Here is a 17,014-nt window from a genome sequence, read left to right on the forward strand (position 1 = left end):
CTGAATGAAAATGAATGTAGAATACAAGCACACGAGTGTGTGTATAATTATTTATCTATGAATGAACATCCACATAGGTAAATAACTATTCAGCAGAGATTTAATTCGTCAGAAAGAAGAGAGAGGGAGGGGAAGCAGCAATCCCTGGGTGCCAGTCTCTGTGCTGTACTTTACACGGATATACAGCCACTTGAGGTTGAAACACTTTATAGCAGGTTTGGTACCAAGGGTAATGTCTGGTACATAAATAATGAGAGGTTTTCTTTAGATTTGCATTTTTGGAATTATGATTTAAAAGATGCTGAGTGGGCATGGCTATAAATTAAATTGATGGGACATTTTGGGCTCTCCACATATCTGCATGAGACAAGAGGCGGTCAGTTAAGGCAAGAATCTGTACAGTTCTGCAAAACCAGATTTAACTGCTTTATCGGTGCATTCTGGTAGGGTCTTTATGATCAGTCCAGTCCGTACCCAGGTCTTGGGTGGCGTATGAGTTCTAGGAATAGAGGTAGGAAAAGGGACAAATGATCTCTCTGTCCCACGTCTGCTAACATGCGCAGGCATTCTAGATTATACTGTCTGATGATGGTCTTGTTCTGGGACGTTTAAACATCTCACTGCCGCAGCTAGAGTTTTGACATCTTAACATGGAAGAAAAACTGTCCAGTTTGAATAAAGGTAATTAGATGCCTCTGTAAAAATGTCACAGCTGATGGGTGGGCAGGTGGGGACAGGGGGCGGGGCAAGGAGAGGAAGGTGTCCTAAGGAAAACCTTCCAGCTAGTCCTGCGCACTCTGTCTCCTCTGAAAAATGTGGGAATGGGGAGAAAGGACTTGTGATCCCAGAAAGCCCCATTTTGACCCTGGGATAGCCGTGGGACCCTCCCCTCACTGGGTGTCACTGAATTGAGGAAACTACACAGCACCGTAAAATACCTGTAGTTACATCACTGGGACGTTCAGAGCACCCGCATTTACCAGGAAGGTTTTCTTAACACTAAGCTTCAGTTTTTCATGAGAAATGATTTTATGTACTCCAACACAGTTGAGTGTTGAATTAAAGAAAAGTGTGACATCGCCTCCAATTTGTCCTGCCCTCCCCTCTGCCAAGGTGAAGGCTCTCACTGTGTCCTCTAAGGAACAAACTCCACCTGGAAACCCCAGAGGTGCCAGTCATGTCCTTTACTTACTGCCAGGTTTTCCGGTGCCCAGGAGGTGCCTTGAAGAAGTTCAAGGATTAGAGACTAATCTAAGTGTTTGGACTAGAGACACATATAGGACCAAGTGTCATGTAATTTATTAAGTTAATATTCAGTGGCTATTCTACAGCCTGTGGTTTTTTAAGAAAAATAACCCAAAGGAGTTTTTCAAAGTTTTATTTTCTGGTTCTCTATATTTCATAATCAAGATGGTTTCATTATATTGTTTTTTATTAGTATTATTGATTGATTAGAGAGAGGGAGAGAGATTGACTGACGGATTTGTTGTCCCACGTATTTACGCGTTCAGTGGTTGATTCCTGTGTGTGCCCTGACCTGGGATGGAACCCACACCTTGGCCTATTGAGGTGATGCTCTAACCAACTGAGCCACCCTGCCAGGGCCTCGTTAAATGGCTTTTGAAATTTTAACTTCAGAGCTGTAACAACCAAAGAAAAATCCATTTGAAAAGGCACTGTTTGTTTTTTCATTTGTTGCTTTTTGTTTTATATACAGACAGCAGAATAGTAATTACCAGAGGGGGTGGAGGGTCAGGGGAGGGCAAAGAGGGTAAAGGGGTCAAATATATGGTGACCACGGACGGAGACTGGACTTCGGATGTGAGCACGCAACGGGGTATACAGATGCTGTATTATAAAGTGGTACACCTGAAATTTGCATCATTTCATTAACCAATGATACCCCCAATTAAAATAAATTTCATTTAAAAAATGCACTGTGCAGTTAACATGCCGGTGGAAGCTGTTGGCCTCAAAGCCTGAGTGGTTTGAAATGTCAGTGTCTGGAATGAGCCAGGAATGCGGAAGGTCAAGTTCTTTCCTTTAAACGTTACGGTTGTCACAGTTAAACGAGGAAAGAAAAGCAGTAGTAGCTGAGCAGAATCACTACCTGCTTCTGAGGTGGAGTTCTCGTGGGATAATTTTTTAAAACTTCTAAAAATGAGAATCTAATACGACGCATTTGAGACCTCACTAGATTCCTGGCTGACCTGGGCCGTGCCAGCGCCTCGGGAGTGAGCCCTTGGCCGCCCCTCCTGGCCTCCGCCCCAGCTTTCCAGCCCAGGGACAGCGGGGAGAGAGTGCCACTGCGTATTTTCACATGCGCACCCCCAGCGCCCCCCAAACAGCCAGGGGCTCTGTTTTGTCTGTATTTTAATATTTGAAGGGTAACTATTTGAGGCTTGTAATAATTACATTTACAAAACAAATTGGATAATACTGACTCGAACCAGCTTTTGTTCCTTAGAAAACTTGTCATGGCTTTTGCTAAGTAGAAATGTTCACTTGGGGCAACAAAATTTTGTTGAAAACAAGGATATTGGGGGCAAGAAAAAACAATAAAAACTACTTAAATATAAATTTTTTAGAGATTGGCCCTGGTCGCGTAGCTCAGTTGATTAGAGCGTCATCCCAACACGCCAAAGCTGTGGGGCTGAGCCCAGGCCGGGGCACACACAAGTCCAGCAAGACTGCGCAGCCAAGGGGAGCAACGAAGCGATGTTCCTCTCTCATTCACTCCCCCCCATTTTCTTTCTCTCCCCCTTTAAAATCAATCAATAATTAAAAAAAATATATATATCTTTATTGATTTCAGAGAGAGGAAGGGAGAGGGAGAGAGAGAGAAACATCAATGATGAGAGAGTCATTGATCGAGCCCGCAGCCCGGGCATGTGCCCTGACCAGGAATCGAACCCCGATCGCCTGGATCCTAGGTCGACACTGAACTGCTGAGCTACACCTGGCCGGGCTCAATCAATAATTTTTTTAAGAATTAAAAACAGAAGAAATTAAATGCGTACCTGTTATACCGCACGTCAGTGAAGAACTTGAGTTGGGGGGAATAGAAGCCGCCAGACCCGAGAGCCCCCTGCGCCTCAATTGCTTACTGTTGCTCCCCCGCTCAGCTCCAGCCTGGACGCCCTGGACGCGGACAGCGAGGGGGAGGGGCCCCCGGAGCAGCCCCGCACCCGCTACACGCCGGTGTCCCAGAGCTCCTCCAGGACCGGGCTTCCTAGCGGCGACGAGTTCGACTCTTTGGAGACCAGCGCCGAGCCCGACTTTAACATCTCCAGGACTGAGTCACTTTCCTTATCAAGTAACCTGCAGTCAAAGGTATTCTTATTGGTATTAACGTGGTTTGTTCTAGGCCGGGAAAACGTGCTGTCTAAATCTACCCATCTCTGAACGACAAATGGTGTTTTATTCACACGTATGAACTTTTTAATCTGGAGACGCCTGAGCTGGCTGATTGGGCCTGTCTTGTTGATCTCTCCCACTCTGACCTGTACGGGCCTAACTTAGAAGGCTGATTTGTTTTCACTAATTCACCACTGATCCTTATCACCTTTCACATACTTGGAAAATTCTGTCATTTTACACAAAATTTCTGCCATCGTCTCTTAAGCAGAGGGAGAAAAACTGGTAGTATTCAGTGGGTTTAAGTGATCAACCTTGTTTTGCTCACATAAAATTTTCTTGGCCTGGGTGCCGAGGTATATAATGTTAGTAAAGGCAGAGGTGCTGTTTGTTTAGTGTCCCTGGCTGCACGACCTAATCCGAAACACCATAGACTTCATCAGTTTTTCCATAGGAGACAGATTTTCTCTCACCGGCATTTACACATGGGGTTTCATTTGGTTGTGGCTGTTTTTTATTTATTTTATACTTATTTTTCTTTAAAATTTTCTTTTTTCTTCACTTAATTTTTAATTTTTTATTGAATTTATTGGGGTGACTAGTTAATAAAATTATACAGGTGTCAAGTACAGGATTCTACAATACAGCATCTGTATATTGTATATTCTTCCAGTCTTGCAGAGAAGGCCCTTTTGTGTTTGGATATGTTTTCTTCCTTTTCGATTTGTATTGTCTACTTTTTTCTTCTTAAATTGAGTTCACTACTATAGCATAATGTGTGCTATGCCCCAACAGCTCTTTACCGCGAACACATGGCTGTTACGATAAAGCTTTATTTTTGTAGTTATAGTCTACAACATACAAAGCATGTTGTATGTATGTACGACATATATAACTTTATCATAGCTCTCCTGGGACATAAGCAGTGCCTTTGTGTTAATTTTTGAGCAGATGTTCTGTGGAGGTGAGATGTCCTATCCCCGTTACCCAAGCTTGGTGAACTCAAATCCAGGCCTTCTGACCACCGAGCCCGGGCCCTTCCCCTCGGCTCTGAAGCCTGTAGCACTGTCATAATCTTTTGGACCCGAAGACCATGTGATATTTCTGGATAATAAGAAATGAGTATGTTTGTTGGTGTAGATTATTCTTAGTTTTGCATTTTGGGTGGAATTGTGCAACACTCATCATTGCTTGGGATGAAAATAATTCAGTCTTTGTGAAGCAGTGCAGTGTTGTCCACTTTTAAGAAGACTCTGTCCTTTAAGGATAGCCTGCCCTGCCTCTGTAATTACCTTATGTTACTTTTTACCTGAGGGTTCTGGACAATTTTCAAAGCCTCATATTATACGAAATGATTACCGTGTATGACTTCAGTGCAGAGGGTGGCACTGGGCTAGGACCCTCTGTGGCAAGCTCACTGTTAGGAAGATGGGACAGTGTGGGCTGGCCTTCCTGACATTCAGACCCAGAGAGTCCTCCCTCCTCAGTCAGTCAGAGGAGCCACAGCCCAAGACCCTCTGAAGCAGGATCAGGCACCACCTGTTTTCAACTTTGCTCCAGGCTCTTGATACCGATGGCCTTAGGGAAGCCATGTGTCTTCACTTAGGGGGAACAGGAGAGACCAGTGCTTGTGAAGGACAGTTGCAGATGGCTCAATTTTAGTAATAAATTTTGCATTACTTTAGTTTAGCCCTAACTGTAAGTGGGATCTTACAAATGGATGGGTGGGATGAACCCTAAGGCCGCTAGGCCTCTCTCTATTGGATGGGAGTTGGGTACCACAAATGGTTTTCGTGGAGACCTATTGCATAGTCATTAAAATTTTCAAGAACATGTAAGAAAACCAAGTTTTAATTGTCTTGCCATCTTGGATTTTCACATATGTTGCAAATACTGTAACAGAAATAGTATGTAATTGGGAAAACAGAAACAAAAATGGCAGGTCACTTAATAGGAATAAAGATACATAAATCAGTGATACTCAGACATCATCCCAGAAGTGCTGGGTGGAAGGTCTGCTAAAGAGGAGCGCAGCCTGGGAAGATTTGTGTAGTGACCTGTTGTGTACTCCCTTGCGGCTGCTGCTAACATTATGGACTTAAACAGCTGTTAGGGAGTTTTAAAAACTCTTATAATAATAAGTGGGCTTCCTTCTACCTTCTAATAATCACTAAGTATAGAGACATATATTAATATAGAATTTTGCTTGAATGCTACAGTGTAAAATAAAAAGGACAACTCCGGTGAAAAAAATGTCATGCTCATTGTTAAATATACAGAGAAAATGTCATTTGGCTTCATTTTTCACCTTTAACCAACTTGATTGGCATGTCGTAAGTGCATCCTAAAGTGTATATAGGAACTATTCCCAAAGCATTTTGTCTTGCAGACCACCCAAAATATAGCTAATATGTAAGTTTCCCTTAATAAACTCTACTACTTACCCCCAAAAAATTTTGTTAAAGTTGTGAGAGGCAAACCGAAACCGTAAGATTACATCAGAAATTTTCAGGTTGAATCCTTTACAAAGATGCTGATTTAGCAACATTCATGGTGACATACACTTTCAAGTCTTGTGTAGCATTTTTAAAAAACTTTATTATGCTCTATTTTAGGAGTCATTGCTTTCTGGGGTCCGCTCACGTTCTTATTCCTGCTCGTCACCCAAAATTTCTTTGGGAAGAACTCGGCTGGCGCGTGACTTTACGGCGTGCAACTCAAGCGAAGGTGAGCAGTTTTTACTTCTTGGCTTGGAGAGCCTTCTAGTCCAGCAGAGCTGCAGGTAGTCCAGGTACATACAACGCACAAGAGCAGCAGGCAGGAGTTTTCCATTTTATTTTCACCATTGATTTTTCTAAGTTTAGCACAATCTTTTGCTCATTAGATATCAGACAAGTTAAAGACTCGATTTCGATGAAATTACAAACTTGTCCACCCATCTCTGTTGCTTTATTCTTTGAGTAAAGTGTTTTCCTCCAGAGTAGTGTAAACTAGAATTTATTCTAGGTTCATTATTGTGAGGGCTTCAGAGGCTTTTATTTAAGTAAAGTATAAAAAGTACTTCTCCCCAATATAAAATAAATTGCTGAAATAATCTAGCTCCTCAGAGGCAAACCACTGCAAAATAGATTTTTTTTATTTAGCAAGGGATTTTAGAGAGTTGCAATAAGAGAACATATTTGAAACATGAATAAATGTATCTCAACATTTTTAAAACAAACAAACATCTTTGTTGATTTCAGAGAGAGGAAGGGAGAGGGAGAGAGAGAAAGATAGAAACATCAGTGATGAGAGAGTCATTGATCGGCTGCCTCCTGCACGGCCCTGGCTGGGGATCGAGCCCGCAACCCGGGCATGGGCCCTGACCGGGAATTGAACCTCCATCTCCTGGGTCACAGGTCGATGCTCAAGCACTGAGCCACACCCGGCCGGGCTCTCAACATTTCTTTTGTGGCAATGTAAACATTCAGAAATGTAACTTTTTATGTAATAAAATTTTAATATAAATATAGTATACTTACAGAAAGGGGTGAAAATTGTAATCATATGGTTTGATGAATTTTTAAAAGTGAATTCAGATCAAGAAATAAAACAATTATAGGTAACTCAGAGCTGCTCTTGTAGCCTCCCTCAGCTACTGCCCCCCATTCTCAACTTTATTTTGAAATGTAATTATTTTATACTTTCTGTACATGATATATTATGTAATAATTGTGTTTCAAGGCATGTTTGGACGTATTCATGCTCCTTTGCAATACATAGCAGAGTATATAATAAAATGGTCAATCTATTAGGTAATGCCTTTTTTTGTCTATTATCCAGAAGAGTCTTAAAAAGACTCAGAAAATAAGAGATGTACTTAAGTATTCTCAATTTCTCAGTGTAGAATATTTAAAATAGAATTTATTTTACTCATTTTTCTTTCCTTTTTTAAATTCTTGCTTTATTGCATTGTTATTTTGCATTTTCATGCTCTGTAGAACAGTATTGAAAGCATAATCTTTGTGCTTGGAACTGCCATCCTGAACAGGGACTTATGTGTGGGAGATATTTGGTAAATATTTGTTGAACAAATATAGTAGTCAAGATACATTAAATACAAAATAAGTGCTGCAGGTGTGCCCCCCCCCCCCCGCCCCGGCCCTTTCTGGGAAGTGTTTTGGAAGAGGAGAGAGCACGACTACTGATGCGTGTCAGTTTTAATTTTTTGGAGCGGGAAGATGGAGCAAAGGACTAAGAGAAGGAAAGGACATGGCTACCCTTATGAGGACAGGAAAAGAAGATGGATTGAATTTGCCCTGGATTTTCCCCCCGCATATCATGAGCATTTCTAAGATTTCCAGCTCTCCCTCATCTTAGTTTAGGTTGGGAGGTCTCTTTTTTTAAAATTTTTTTGACTATATCTTTATTGATTTCGGAGAGAGGAGAGGGAGAGAGATAGAAACATCAATGATGAGTCATTGATCGGCTGCCTCCTGCACGCCCCTGACTGGGGATCAAGCCTGCAACCCAGGCATGTGTCCCAACCGGGAATCGAACCCCGATTGCCTGGATCCTAGGTCGACACTCAACTGCTGAGCCATGCCCGGCCGGGCTGGGAGGCCTCTTAATGGCAGATTGACACTTTTTCACTCATAGTCCCAGAAAATGAGTTAACTTTATACCATAACTACTTGGAAAACACTTTAAAGTCTTCTGTGAAATGTGCAGAGTGGTGGCCTTGCCTTTATATTTGCAATATCTCTGATTTTCCAAGTCAGACAGTTCCAAGTTTGAAATTGTTGAGCAGATGACTTAGAGGAAATCGATGTTTATGAGGGGAGATAACCCTTACTTATGAATCTTTAATGAATCAGGAAGGGTATCTTTGCCTAACATAGAATCCTTAACTCTTGGCGTTTGAATTAGAAAGAATAAAAATGGACATGCTTAGGTTTTCTGTGAATGGAAGCTTATCTTTAGACAGCATATTTTAAAACAGGGCTATTTGAGTGAAGTTTGATATTCTCCAAAAGGTGAGAATGACAAACAGGTACTTTAGATAGAGGCTACACACGAAATACACGGATTCCAACAGATACTCCCGTAAGGTGGCAAACAAATGTCTGGGCTGACACCATGACCCACAGACAATGCTGTGGGACTCTGAAGAACAGATGAACTCTCAAGGAACAAGGAATGATTTTAACCCTGATCAAAGCACAGGTGCGAAAGCCTGACTCAGTCAAAGACGTATTCTGGCGTTTCAGTGTTTAGTTTGCTTAGGTTAATCAGAGGTAAGTTGATATTTGTGGTGTTAGAAATCCTCTCTCGATGGGTTTTGAATAGTCCTAAACATTTTCTCTATTTGAATAGGCTCCGAGTCTCCTTTTGTCCCAGTGAAAATTCCCCTGTATGGTCTGTAATAGATGCACAAAGATGGGGTGGCCTTCCTGCCCTTTTATTTTTATTTGTGATCTCTCTCCTTGTCACTTCCAGAGGATTACTACTGTCACGTCTCATCTTTTTTGAGCCCAGAGTACAAGGATGGCTACTTTATTATTTAATGCTTGTATACATTATACAAAACCCAATCCTACACATAATTCCCTTTGGTACATCATAGGTTTGGATAGAAAGGGACATTGTCGACATTGAGATGCTAATTATAACCTCACCGAGACGGACAAAAGCGTCTACATTTAAGACTCTGAGGAAGGAACTGAGTGTACTTTTGACAATTACTGTGCACTGATGGGTGGAATCCTGTTAGGCTTTGTCCGGTTGCCCGAGTGTAGTTCTGTTACCTCATTAGCTCGACTGTTCGGACAAAAGGCTTTATTCTCGTGGTAACTCTTGTACCCCCGCCTGTTTACAGTAAGGACACTGATTTCTTCCCATGACTTAATTTGTGGAACATTTAATACCAATAAAGTAAAGCCTTCAAATTCTTCAAAGTAGATTTTCTGTGGCCTACAAGACAGTATTAGGTTCAACATTGACATTGGCGCGTTTCAGGGACATGTATTTATTAGTGCTCCGCCTCATGTATCTGGCCCACCTTCCTTTGCAACCTAGTTTTGCCTCTTCAGGCTTCTGGGCTGTAACAGTAAAGGGTTTGTCCCTGCTCTGAAGATGGTGGCTCCACAGTGGCCACTCCCTCCTTCAGCCTCTCTCACTGTCTAAATCAGTGTCTCTGCTCCATCCCTGCAGTAAGTACTCGGGTTCCTTCTGCAACAAGACTAGCGCTGGGCTGCTTGCATGAGCCTGCCCTTCACCCCCCAGAAGTCCAGTGGGACCAGTGGCCCTCCCTTTCCCACGAGCCACAAAGCGCATCTCAGGACTGGCTGTGGCGAGGATTCCTTAGGGGCTTTGCAGCTGTATTCAAATGGGCTCTCCCTTAGGCCTTCAAGACTTTTCTTTTGAGCTTCACTTAAAAAGCAGCTAAGATATTTACTGATTCTGTATCTTGGGGAATTAGTGTTACAAATAAGGGATAAAGCTCTGGTGAGAAATGTCCAAAAAGATAGAACTAAGTTTCTGCACTTCTGAAAATATTTGCTGCCCTTGCTGATGCTAAATTAGTTCATAAAATCATGAAGTGTTGCTGGGTTTTGGCCTCTGCTCCACTCCCTCTAAACTAGGGAAAGTGGTAAAGCTATCCAGAGCAATGCCCTGCTTGTGTCAAGTGGCCTATTTTCTCATAACTGGGGGTGTATATAATGAACAAATACGGTAGAGTGTGTACATTTCAGGCTACCACATGACTGCTAGTTTGTCGGCCTTAGTTTTCATTTTATTGTTCTGTGTCTTCTAGAGCAAAGAGCTTACAGCTTACCGGAGCCTCCAGGAGAAAAAAGGTATTTTTTCTGTTCCAAATTTCCTGAGGGACTGCCTGATCCATCTTTGGAAATGTGTGCATGTCATTTTGGATACTTGTTTAATAGTTTGTGAGGTGTCTATGTAATGGGCCTGCCTGAATCCTTCGCTTCCTTTGTGATCTGTATCAGCACAGGCTGGCCAGCTGCTCCTTTCAGTCCCCAGATGTGCGGGCCTCCCGACTGGGGGGCCAAGGGAAGCAGTGTGAGGACCACCTGTTCTAGAAGGCATCAGGCGCTGGCCAGCCGCGCAGGTGGTTAGAGAGTCATCCTTAGGTGCCAAGGTTGTAGTTTTAATCTCCAGCGAGGGCACATACAAGAAGCAACCAATGAATACATAAATACGTGGAGCCACAAATCAGTGCCCCCCCCCTTCCTCTCTCCTTCTTCCCCTCTCTCTCAAATTAATTGTTTGTTTTTTTTAAAAGAAGAAAGAAAATGTAAAGGCCTGAGGATCTGGCTGGGGCTCTCCATCATGACAAGAAGCTTTTCTACGATAATAGGCCCTGGGTGGTCAGTTATAGAAAAGACCTAAACCTCTGTTACCTGTCTGTACGGAGTAGTGTTTAGAAGTGTTAAGTTTGAAACAAAGAATACGTGATGCAGAAAGTATTTTAAACATTATCAGTTTTCTAATTGACGTGCAGATTTGAAAGCTTTATGCCTAAGCATCCCTTTTCCCAAAAATAAATGAAAAAACACCCTGTCAACTGGAGTAATGTTGGGAAGCTGACTGCTGAGTTCTCTTGGCCGCACTTGCTCGTGAGCCCCACTGCGAAGCAGCCTTGGGCTTGTCAGGAATGTCGGAAATGTTTGGCTTGAAGAGACCATGCGGAAAAGAGGGAAATGGTTTTAATTGTGGCGATATTAATGCTAAAACTCTGGAACCTTTTAATATATAGATCAAGGTGAACTGTTGTGCTTTAAATCCTGGAATTAAGGTCTTAATAAGAAAAAGCCTCCTTTTGTTTATTCTTATATTTTGAGACCAGAATAGAAACTTTGAAATGAGAAAACCGGAGGGGACTAAGAATGCCTTTTAAGAACAGAATGGTGATGACGCCGGCATCAGGACAGTGACGACGGCGGGGCAGCGATGCCTGACCGTCTGGGGTGTTTCGTGTGGTCCGGGCCGCTTTGAGCTGCCTGCCTTTCTCTGTTCCTTTGAGCGAGTCACTGCCTGGAATTTGGTCACCGTTCCCATCGGCTGTCTTCTGCCCTCTTTCAGTTGGAGAAGTCAGGGCGTTGGCTGCCGTTAACCCTCACCCGAGGATATTGTTTCCGTTGATTTTGAGAGAGAGCGGGAGGGAGGGGGAGAAGAAACGTCGGTGTGAGAGAGGCACATGGTTGGTGGCCTCCCGCAGGCACCGTGACTCGGGCAGGGTGGACCCTGCCCCCCAGCTGGGTGCCCTTGCCTGGGACCCGAACCTGCGGCCCTCCGGCAGGGCCGGCGCTCTAACCGCGGAGCCGCCGGCCAGGGCTGTCGGGATTGTTTTAATAAAAACGTTTATTTTCCATTAGGAGAGGGATTGAGGCTAGAAAGGCCAGGGCCATGACTGGTTCAGTGTTAGCCTCTGAGGTGCTTTAACCTGGATGGGAAGCGCAGGGTGCGCCCTTTTCTCGCTCATGGCACATTTTCTGTCATTCTGTTTGGCTTTTTCTTTCTATTCTTTCGTCTCCCTTGGTCTACATCCCGAAAGCATCTGACTTTCTGTCATATCCCCTAGGGCAGCAATTATCAACCTTTTTCATCTCGTGGCACGCAAACAAATTACTAAAATTCTGCGGCACACCAAAAATATATTTTTTGCTCATCTGACAAAAAGAGTAGGTAAAATTTTGATTCATCCACACCAGATGGCCATTGTTGTGTTGGCCGTTGTCATTTTTTTAATTTGGCAATCTGAGGGAAGAGGTCAGTGCCCCTGACTAAATAGTCAGACATTGTATGTTTTAAAAACTCCTGTGGCACACGGTTGAAAGTCTCTGCCCTGGTGCATCTAGCAGAGCAGATCTCTCATCTCACCTGTTCTATTCCTGACATCTTGTCGGATATGCCAGTAAGGGCCCTGGCCATACCGACGGTTTGCTCTGGTCATGTTGTACATGTTTACTTGAGGGTCTGCCTACACTGGCATTTTTACTCATATTAATCAGTGAGTTTCTGGAGAAGAACGCAGCTGGGTAAAAGGGGCGCCCGCTGCAGACCTTGCAGGCTCGTTGCTGCAGAGCAGACACTCTGCCTATCCCAACTTCTCAGACACTGCATGGCATGACTCACCTATTTTATTACCACCATCTGTCTTAAATTTACTACATCTGTTACTATTAAAAAGATGTTTTGAGAAGCTGAGTGTTCAAAAAAGTCTCACTGTGTCAATTTTCAATACGGATAGCGGGATGCCCAGTTTTTATTTTAAAAATAGGTTATAGACATAATAAATTAAGGATTAATATATTAAGGATACATATTCTTAAGATATTTTAAATATCTATTTACCTATTTAAACTAGATACCAAGAAAGTCTCTAAAGAATGGGGCTTGTAAAGCTTAAATCACTGTGGGTGATTACACTGGGTATCACAATGATAACAGAGCGTAGCCATTCTTTTTTTTTTTTTTTTAAATATAACTTTATTGATTTCAGAGAGAGGAAAGGAGAGGGAGAGACTGAAACCTCAATGATGAGAGAGTCATTGATCGGCTGCCTCCTACAAGCTCCCGACTGGGGATCGAGCCCGCAACCCGGGCATGTGCCCTGACCGGGAATCGAACCGAGATCTCCTGGATCACAGGTCGATGCTCAACCGCTGAGCCATGCCTGGCCAGGCGAGCTTAGCCGTTCTTGTTCTGGAATGTTAAAAAGAATTTAAATTATTTTTCCCCCAGATGCTTATAAATTGAAAAGCTATTTAAATTCCGTTGTGAAATCAGTTGAGGACATTTCTCAGTTCTTCGCTACAGTACCTACTTGTTATATAGATTAGTATCACATAGTTAAATTAAATTTGCAACATAGACTCAACCAACCCTCAACATTTGCCCAAAGTTTACACCGTGTTACCCATTTTCATAATATGACAGTGGATCGTGTCTGTGATGTTCACATTTCTACCAGGTTGGATGGATTTTCTGATTTAATATTTAGTGTTTCAGTATTTTTTCATTTACATGATCATGTCTCAGGTCTTATCAGCCTTTGAGCTTAAAAGTTAAGTGGTATAACTATGTAATTTTGGAGAAGTAAGTAGAATGCATGCTAAATTGTGGTGTATGCATACATTTTAAATCAAAACTGAAACATTGTTCTTGATACCGTTTCTCTAGCTTGAGGTATTTGGAGTACAGTTGGGTAAATCATTTTCTTTTATTTGAGAGAGTTTAGTTTGAGAGAGTTTCTGCTGGGAAGCAGGGGAGAGGACTTCTTCACCTCAAATCCACACTGACCTCACCATTCTTTAATTCTGAGGTGTAGTCTCTCAGCACACTGCTGTCCTCTTAGGCAGTGGATGGCACCTTTTGTGACACAAATGTGTTTTTTTCCACACTCAAAGTGAGCCTGTTGAATATTATACCATGAGTTTTGAAAATTAGGATGCTTAAGACATAAGAGGTATGAACATTACAGATTATATTAGTTATCTACGGAGGTGACTGGGGAAGTAGAAAGGAAATAACAAGGTCTGAGTTCCTTTTTGTTACGCTGCGCAGCTGTAGGATACATTCACTTCTATTCTCCCTCTTTCCTTTCTGACTTTTTCAACTGTTCTCTCTAGTAGCAAACCCAGTTTCACTTACTGTGCAGGATTTGAAAAGCAGGACACGCTCTCCTGACTATGCCTTTAGATCCGCACGACCAAGGGGCAGCTCTGAAGCCATGTATTATTGGCTTTTTAAAATACATTCATAGGTTTGAACTCTCCATTGCCTAGTATAGAGGTTAAATAACTTAAAGTTTTGTTTAATATGTGCAAGGGAAGTGCATATTATACGTAAGTGTGAGAAGGACCCTTAGAAATAATTTAGTCTAAGCCTGTCATTGATCAGATGAGAAAACTGAAGTCCTAGAAAGTTGTCATTGAATTTATTTTCATAAAAGTAATCATGTATATTTTGGTGCATATCAATAATATGATTGCTTTGGAAAGGTATTTCCCAGAGATGAGTGTGTTAACCACCAATCCTGACAAATGAGAAGGTTTTATGGGGTGGAGGCTAGGAGAGCCTTTGGTTATGAAATGTTCATTTTGGAAATAGTCTACAGAAGTGTTATCTGGTTTGACATGATACATACATAGGTTGATATTTAAAATATTCTCTCTTTCTCTCTCTCTGTTATAACATTAGGAATATAAGACTGCCAGAGAAAGTTCCAGGGGATATATGACTTTTCATAGCTGGGACTTATTTTTTTCTTACAGAATGATTATATGGATTAGAGAAAAATAAATGATGTTCAGTGTGTTCATGGATTGGGTACAGTTACCTCTAGCTTGCCTCTTCTTTTGGGGGAGTGTCCACAGCCTTCTCTCCTTTACACCCTAGAGAGTGTCAGATTGCAAGTAGCCTGATTGAGTGGGAGACACTGAACCAAGAGGCAGACCATCTGTTTCTCAGGCTGTATTGACAAAGGAAAAATGTGTCTGCTGAGTATTATCTCTATGTTCCAAAAATAAAGAAAATACAGTTTTATATTGTTGGCTATTTGGCTCCTCTATGCCAGAAGAAAATCCTGTTAGTATAATAAACAGGGAGATGAATGTTTTCAGAGTAAAATTATAAATCTGAGTTATCCTTTATTTCTCCAATATTTTGTTATAAAAATTTTAAAGATATACAGAGAAGTTGAAAGAATTATTTAATGAATACCTACCTCTACTACTTAGATTCTGTAAAATTGTTAAAATTGTGAGATAGTTGCTTTATCTATCTACCTATCCATCTATAAGATATATTTTTAATAGTTTCTATATTTATCTTTAGAATAACCATTAAAAGTTGAAAAAATATATATGTGTAAATAAATATGTATAAAAACATGACATGTATAAATATATATGTGTAAATGCCTGTGTATTAAAATATGTGTATATGTGTGTACACAGCATGAATATGCTGTATTTTGCTCGCTCTTTAAGTCCTATAGGCCATGAATACAGCTTCTTTTTTGTAGAATTCCAGAAGAAGAGTGGGATAAATACATCATACCTGCCAAATCGGATTCTGAAAAGTACAAAGTGAGCCGAACTTTCAGCTTCATCATGAATCGGATGACTAGCCCTCGGAATAAGTCTAAGGTAGCTAAGGTTTTGTACCTATTGTCCTTAAAACATAGAGGGCTCAGTTCTCAGCAATTAGTACAGTTTCCCCTCCCCCTTTAAAGTCATTTACCTCAGATTTTATACTTAGGTATTTGAAAACCTCTGTTTTTTATGGAGTATTATCTAAATCATCAGAAGCACTAAGACAACTGCATCTGGTAATAGTGCATTTTGGCTTCATTGAACCCCGTGATGTACAGTCCTTAGGTTCTGAAGCTGTTGAGACTTTGCATGACTTCTGTAAGATGGTTGGCTTTCAGCATTTCTCTTTCCTCGTTTTTCCCCATTTTTCTGCTGCTGCTGCTCTATCTGAAGACAAAAAGCAAGGATGCCAAAGACAAAGAGAAACTGAGCCGGCATCAGTTTGTCCCTGGAACGTTCTCCGGTGTGCTGCAGTGCGCGGTTTGTGATAAAACGCTCCTGGGGAGAGAGTCGTGCCAGTGTTCCAGTAAGTTCCTGGGCCTTGTATGTGGCGTCTTTGTGCTTTGCCTCCCCACACAGTAAGGTCCCCGAGGATAGGGTTGTTGCTGAGCATATTCACATGGACTTTGTTTTAGTGCTGCACATACGATACGAGTCACCAGCTCACCGAGCAGTGACCCGTGATGGTTCGGTCACTACTTTTCACCCACAGCCTCCCAGAACCCAGCCGTATACCTCACTCTTAACTTAATGTCTCTACTTGGGTGTCTAGAAACTTCTCAAATGTCCAGAATGGAGCTCTGTTCTCCCATCCCGTGCCCACCTGCAAGCCGCCCCTCCTCGTTAATGGCATCCCCATCATTCCAGCCAGACAGATGCTGGTGCCAAAAATCTTGGAGTATTTCTGTAGGCCTCTTTCTCACATCTCACATCCAATTCTTCAGCAATCTTTTTGGCTCTATCTTGAAAATATATATAAAAGCCAGCCACTTCTCACCCCTGCCACTGCTCTCTCTCTCACCTGAAGCCAACATTTCAGTAGTTTCTTATTGGTTTCCCTGTGCCTTTACCAAAGCGTCGGCCTGAGCGAGCTTGGTAAGGCCTATGACCCTGTGTTCTAAGTCTTCCGGGGGCTTCCTGTCATCCCCCTGAGTACAAGCCAGTGCCCTGCCAGTGGCTGCAAGGCCCCCGCCATCTGTCTGGTTGTCTTCCCTCCGCCTCGCCCCCCTGCTCCGGGCCCTTGGAATTCTTTGCTGTTCCTCAGACATGTTAGGCATTCTCGCCATAGGGCCTTTCCTGCCCGATCCTCTGCCTGCAGTGCTCTTCTCCCAGATAGCAGTAAGGATGCCCCTTACCTCTTCCAGGTCAGCTCAGACGCTTCTCAGTCAGGCCTTTCCCGACCGTCCTATGCTTGGTTCATTCTTTCCCCCTTTCTCCCCCCCCCCCCCCCCATAGCATGTAGCACCATTAACTTACTATATGCTTTATGTATCGATTTTATTGCCTGACCCCTTCACCAGAGTATGAATTCTGCCAGGCTTGGATTTTTCTGTGCT

The 17,014-nt window shown here is 42.4% G+C and overlaps 1 protein-coding gene across 2 annotated transcripts in view; it reads left to right on the forward strand.

The window, feature by feature from the left end:
* The window catches only part of ARHGEF28 (Rho guanine nucleotide exchange factor 28), a 159,640-nt gene that overhangs the window by 70,579 nt on the left and 72,047 nt on the right, over positions 1–17,014 (forward strand). The window contains exons 10-15 of one of the 2 annotated variants that reach the window (XM_087815412.1): positions 3,126–3,333; positions 5,973–6,091; positions 9,472–9,548; positions 10,154–10,196; positions 15,389–15,512; positions 15,852–15,984. In XM_087815412.1, the coding sequence (XP_087671538.1) occupies positions 3,126–3,333; positions 5,973–6,091; positions 9,472–9,548; positions 10,154–10,196; positions 15,389–15,512; positions 15,852–15,984 (704 nt within the window). The remainder of the gene's footprint in view (positions 1–3,125; positions 3,334–5,972; positions 6,092–9,471; positions 9,549–10,153; positions 10,197–15,388; positions 15,513–15,851; positions 15,985–17,014) is intronic. The other variant, XM_087815411.1, reaches the window with a different exon arrangement.

The sequence above is a fragment of the Miniopterus natalensis genome, chromosome 3, assembly GCF_054644295.1.
Source record: "Miniopterus natalensis isolate mMinNat1 chromosome 3, mMinNat1.hap1, whole genome shotgun sequence".
In the NCBI taxonomy this organism is placed as follows: Eukaryota; Metazoa; Chordata; class Mammalia; order Chiroptera; family Miniopteridae; genus Miniopterus; species Miniopterus natalensis.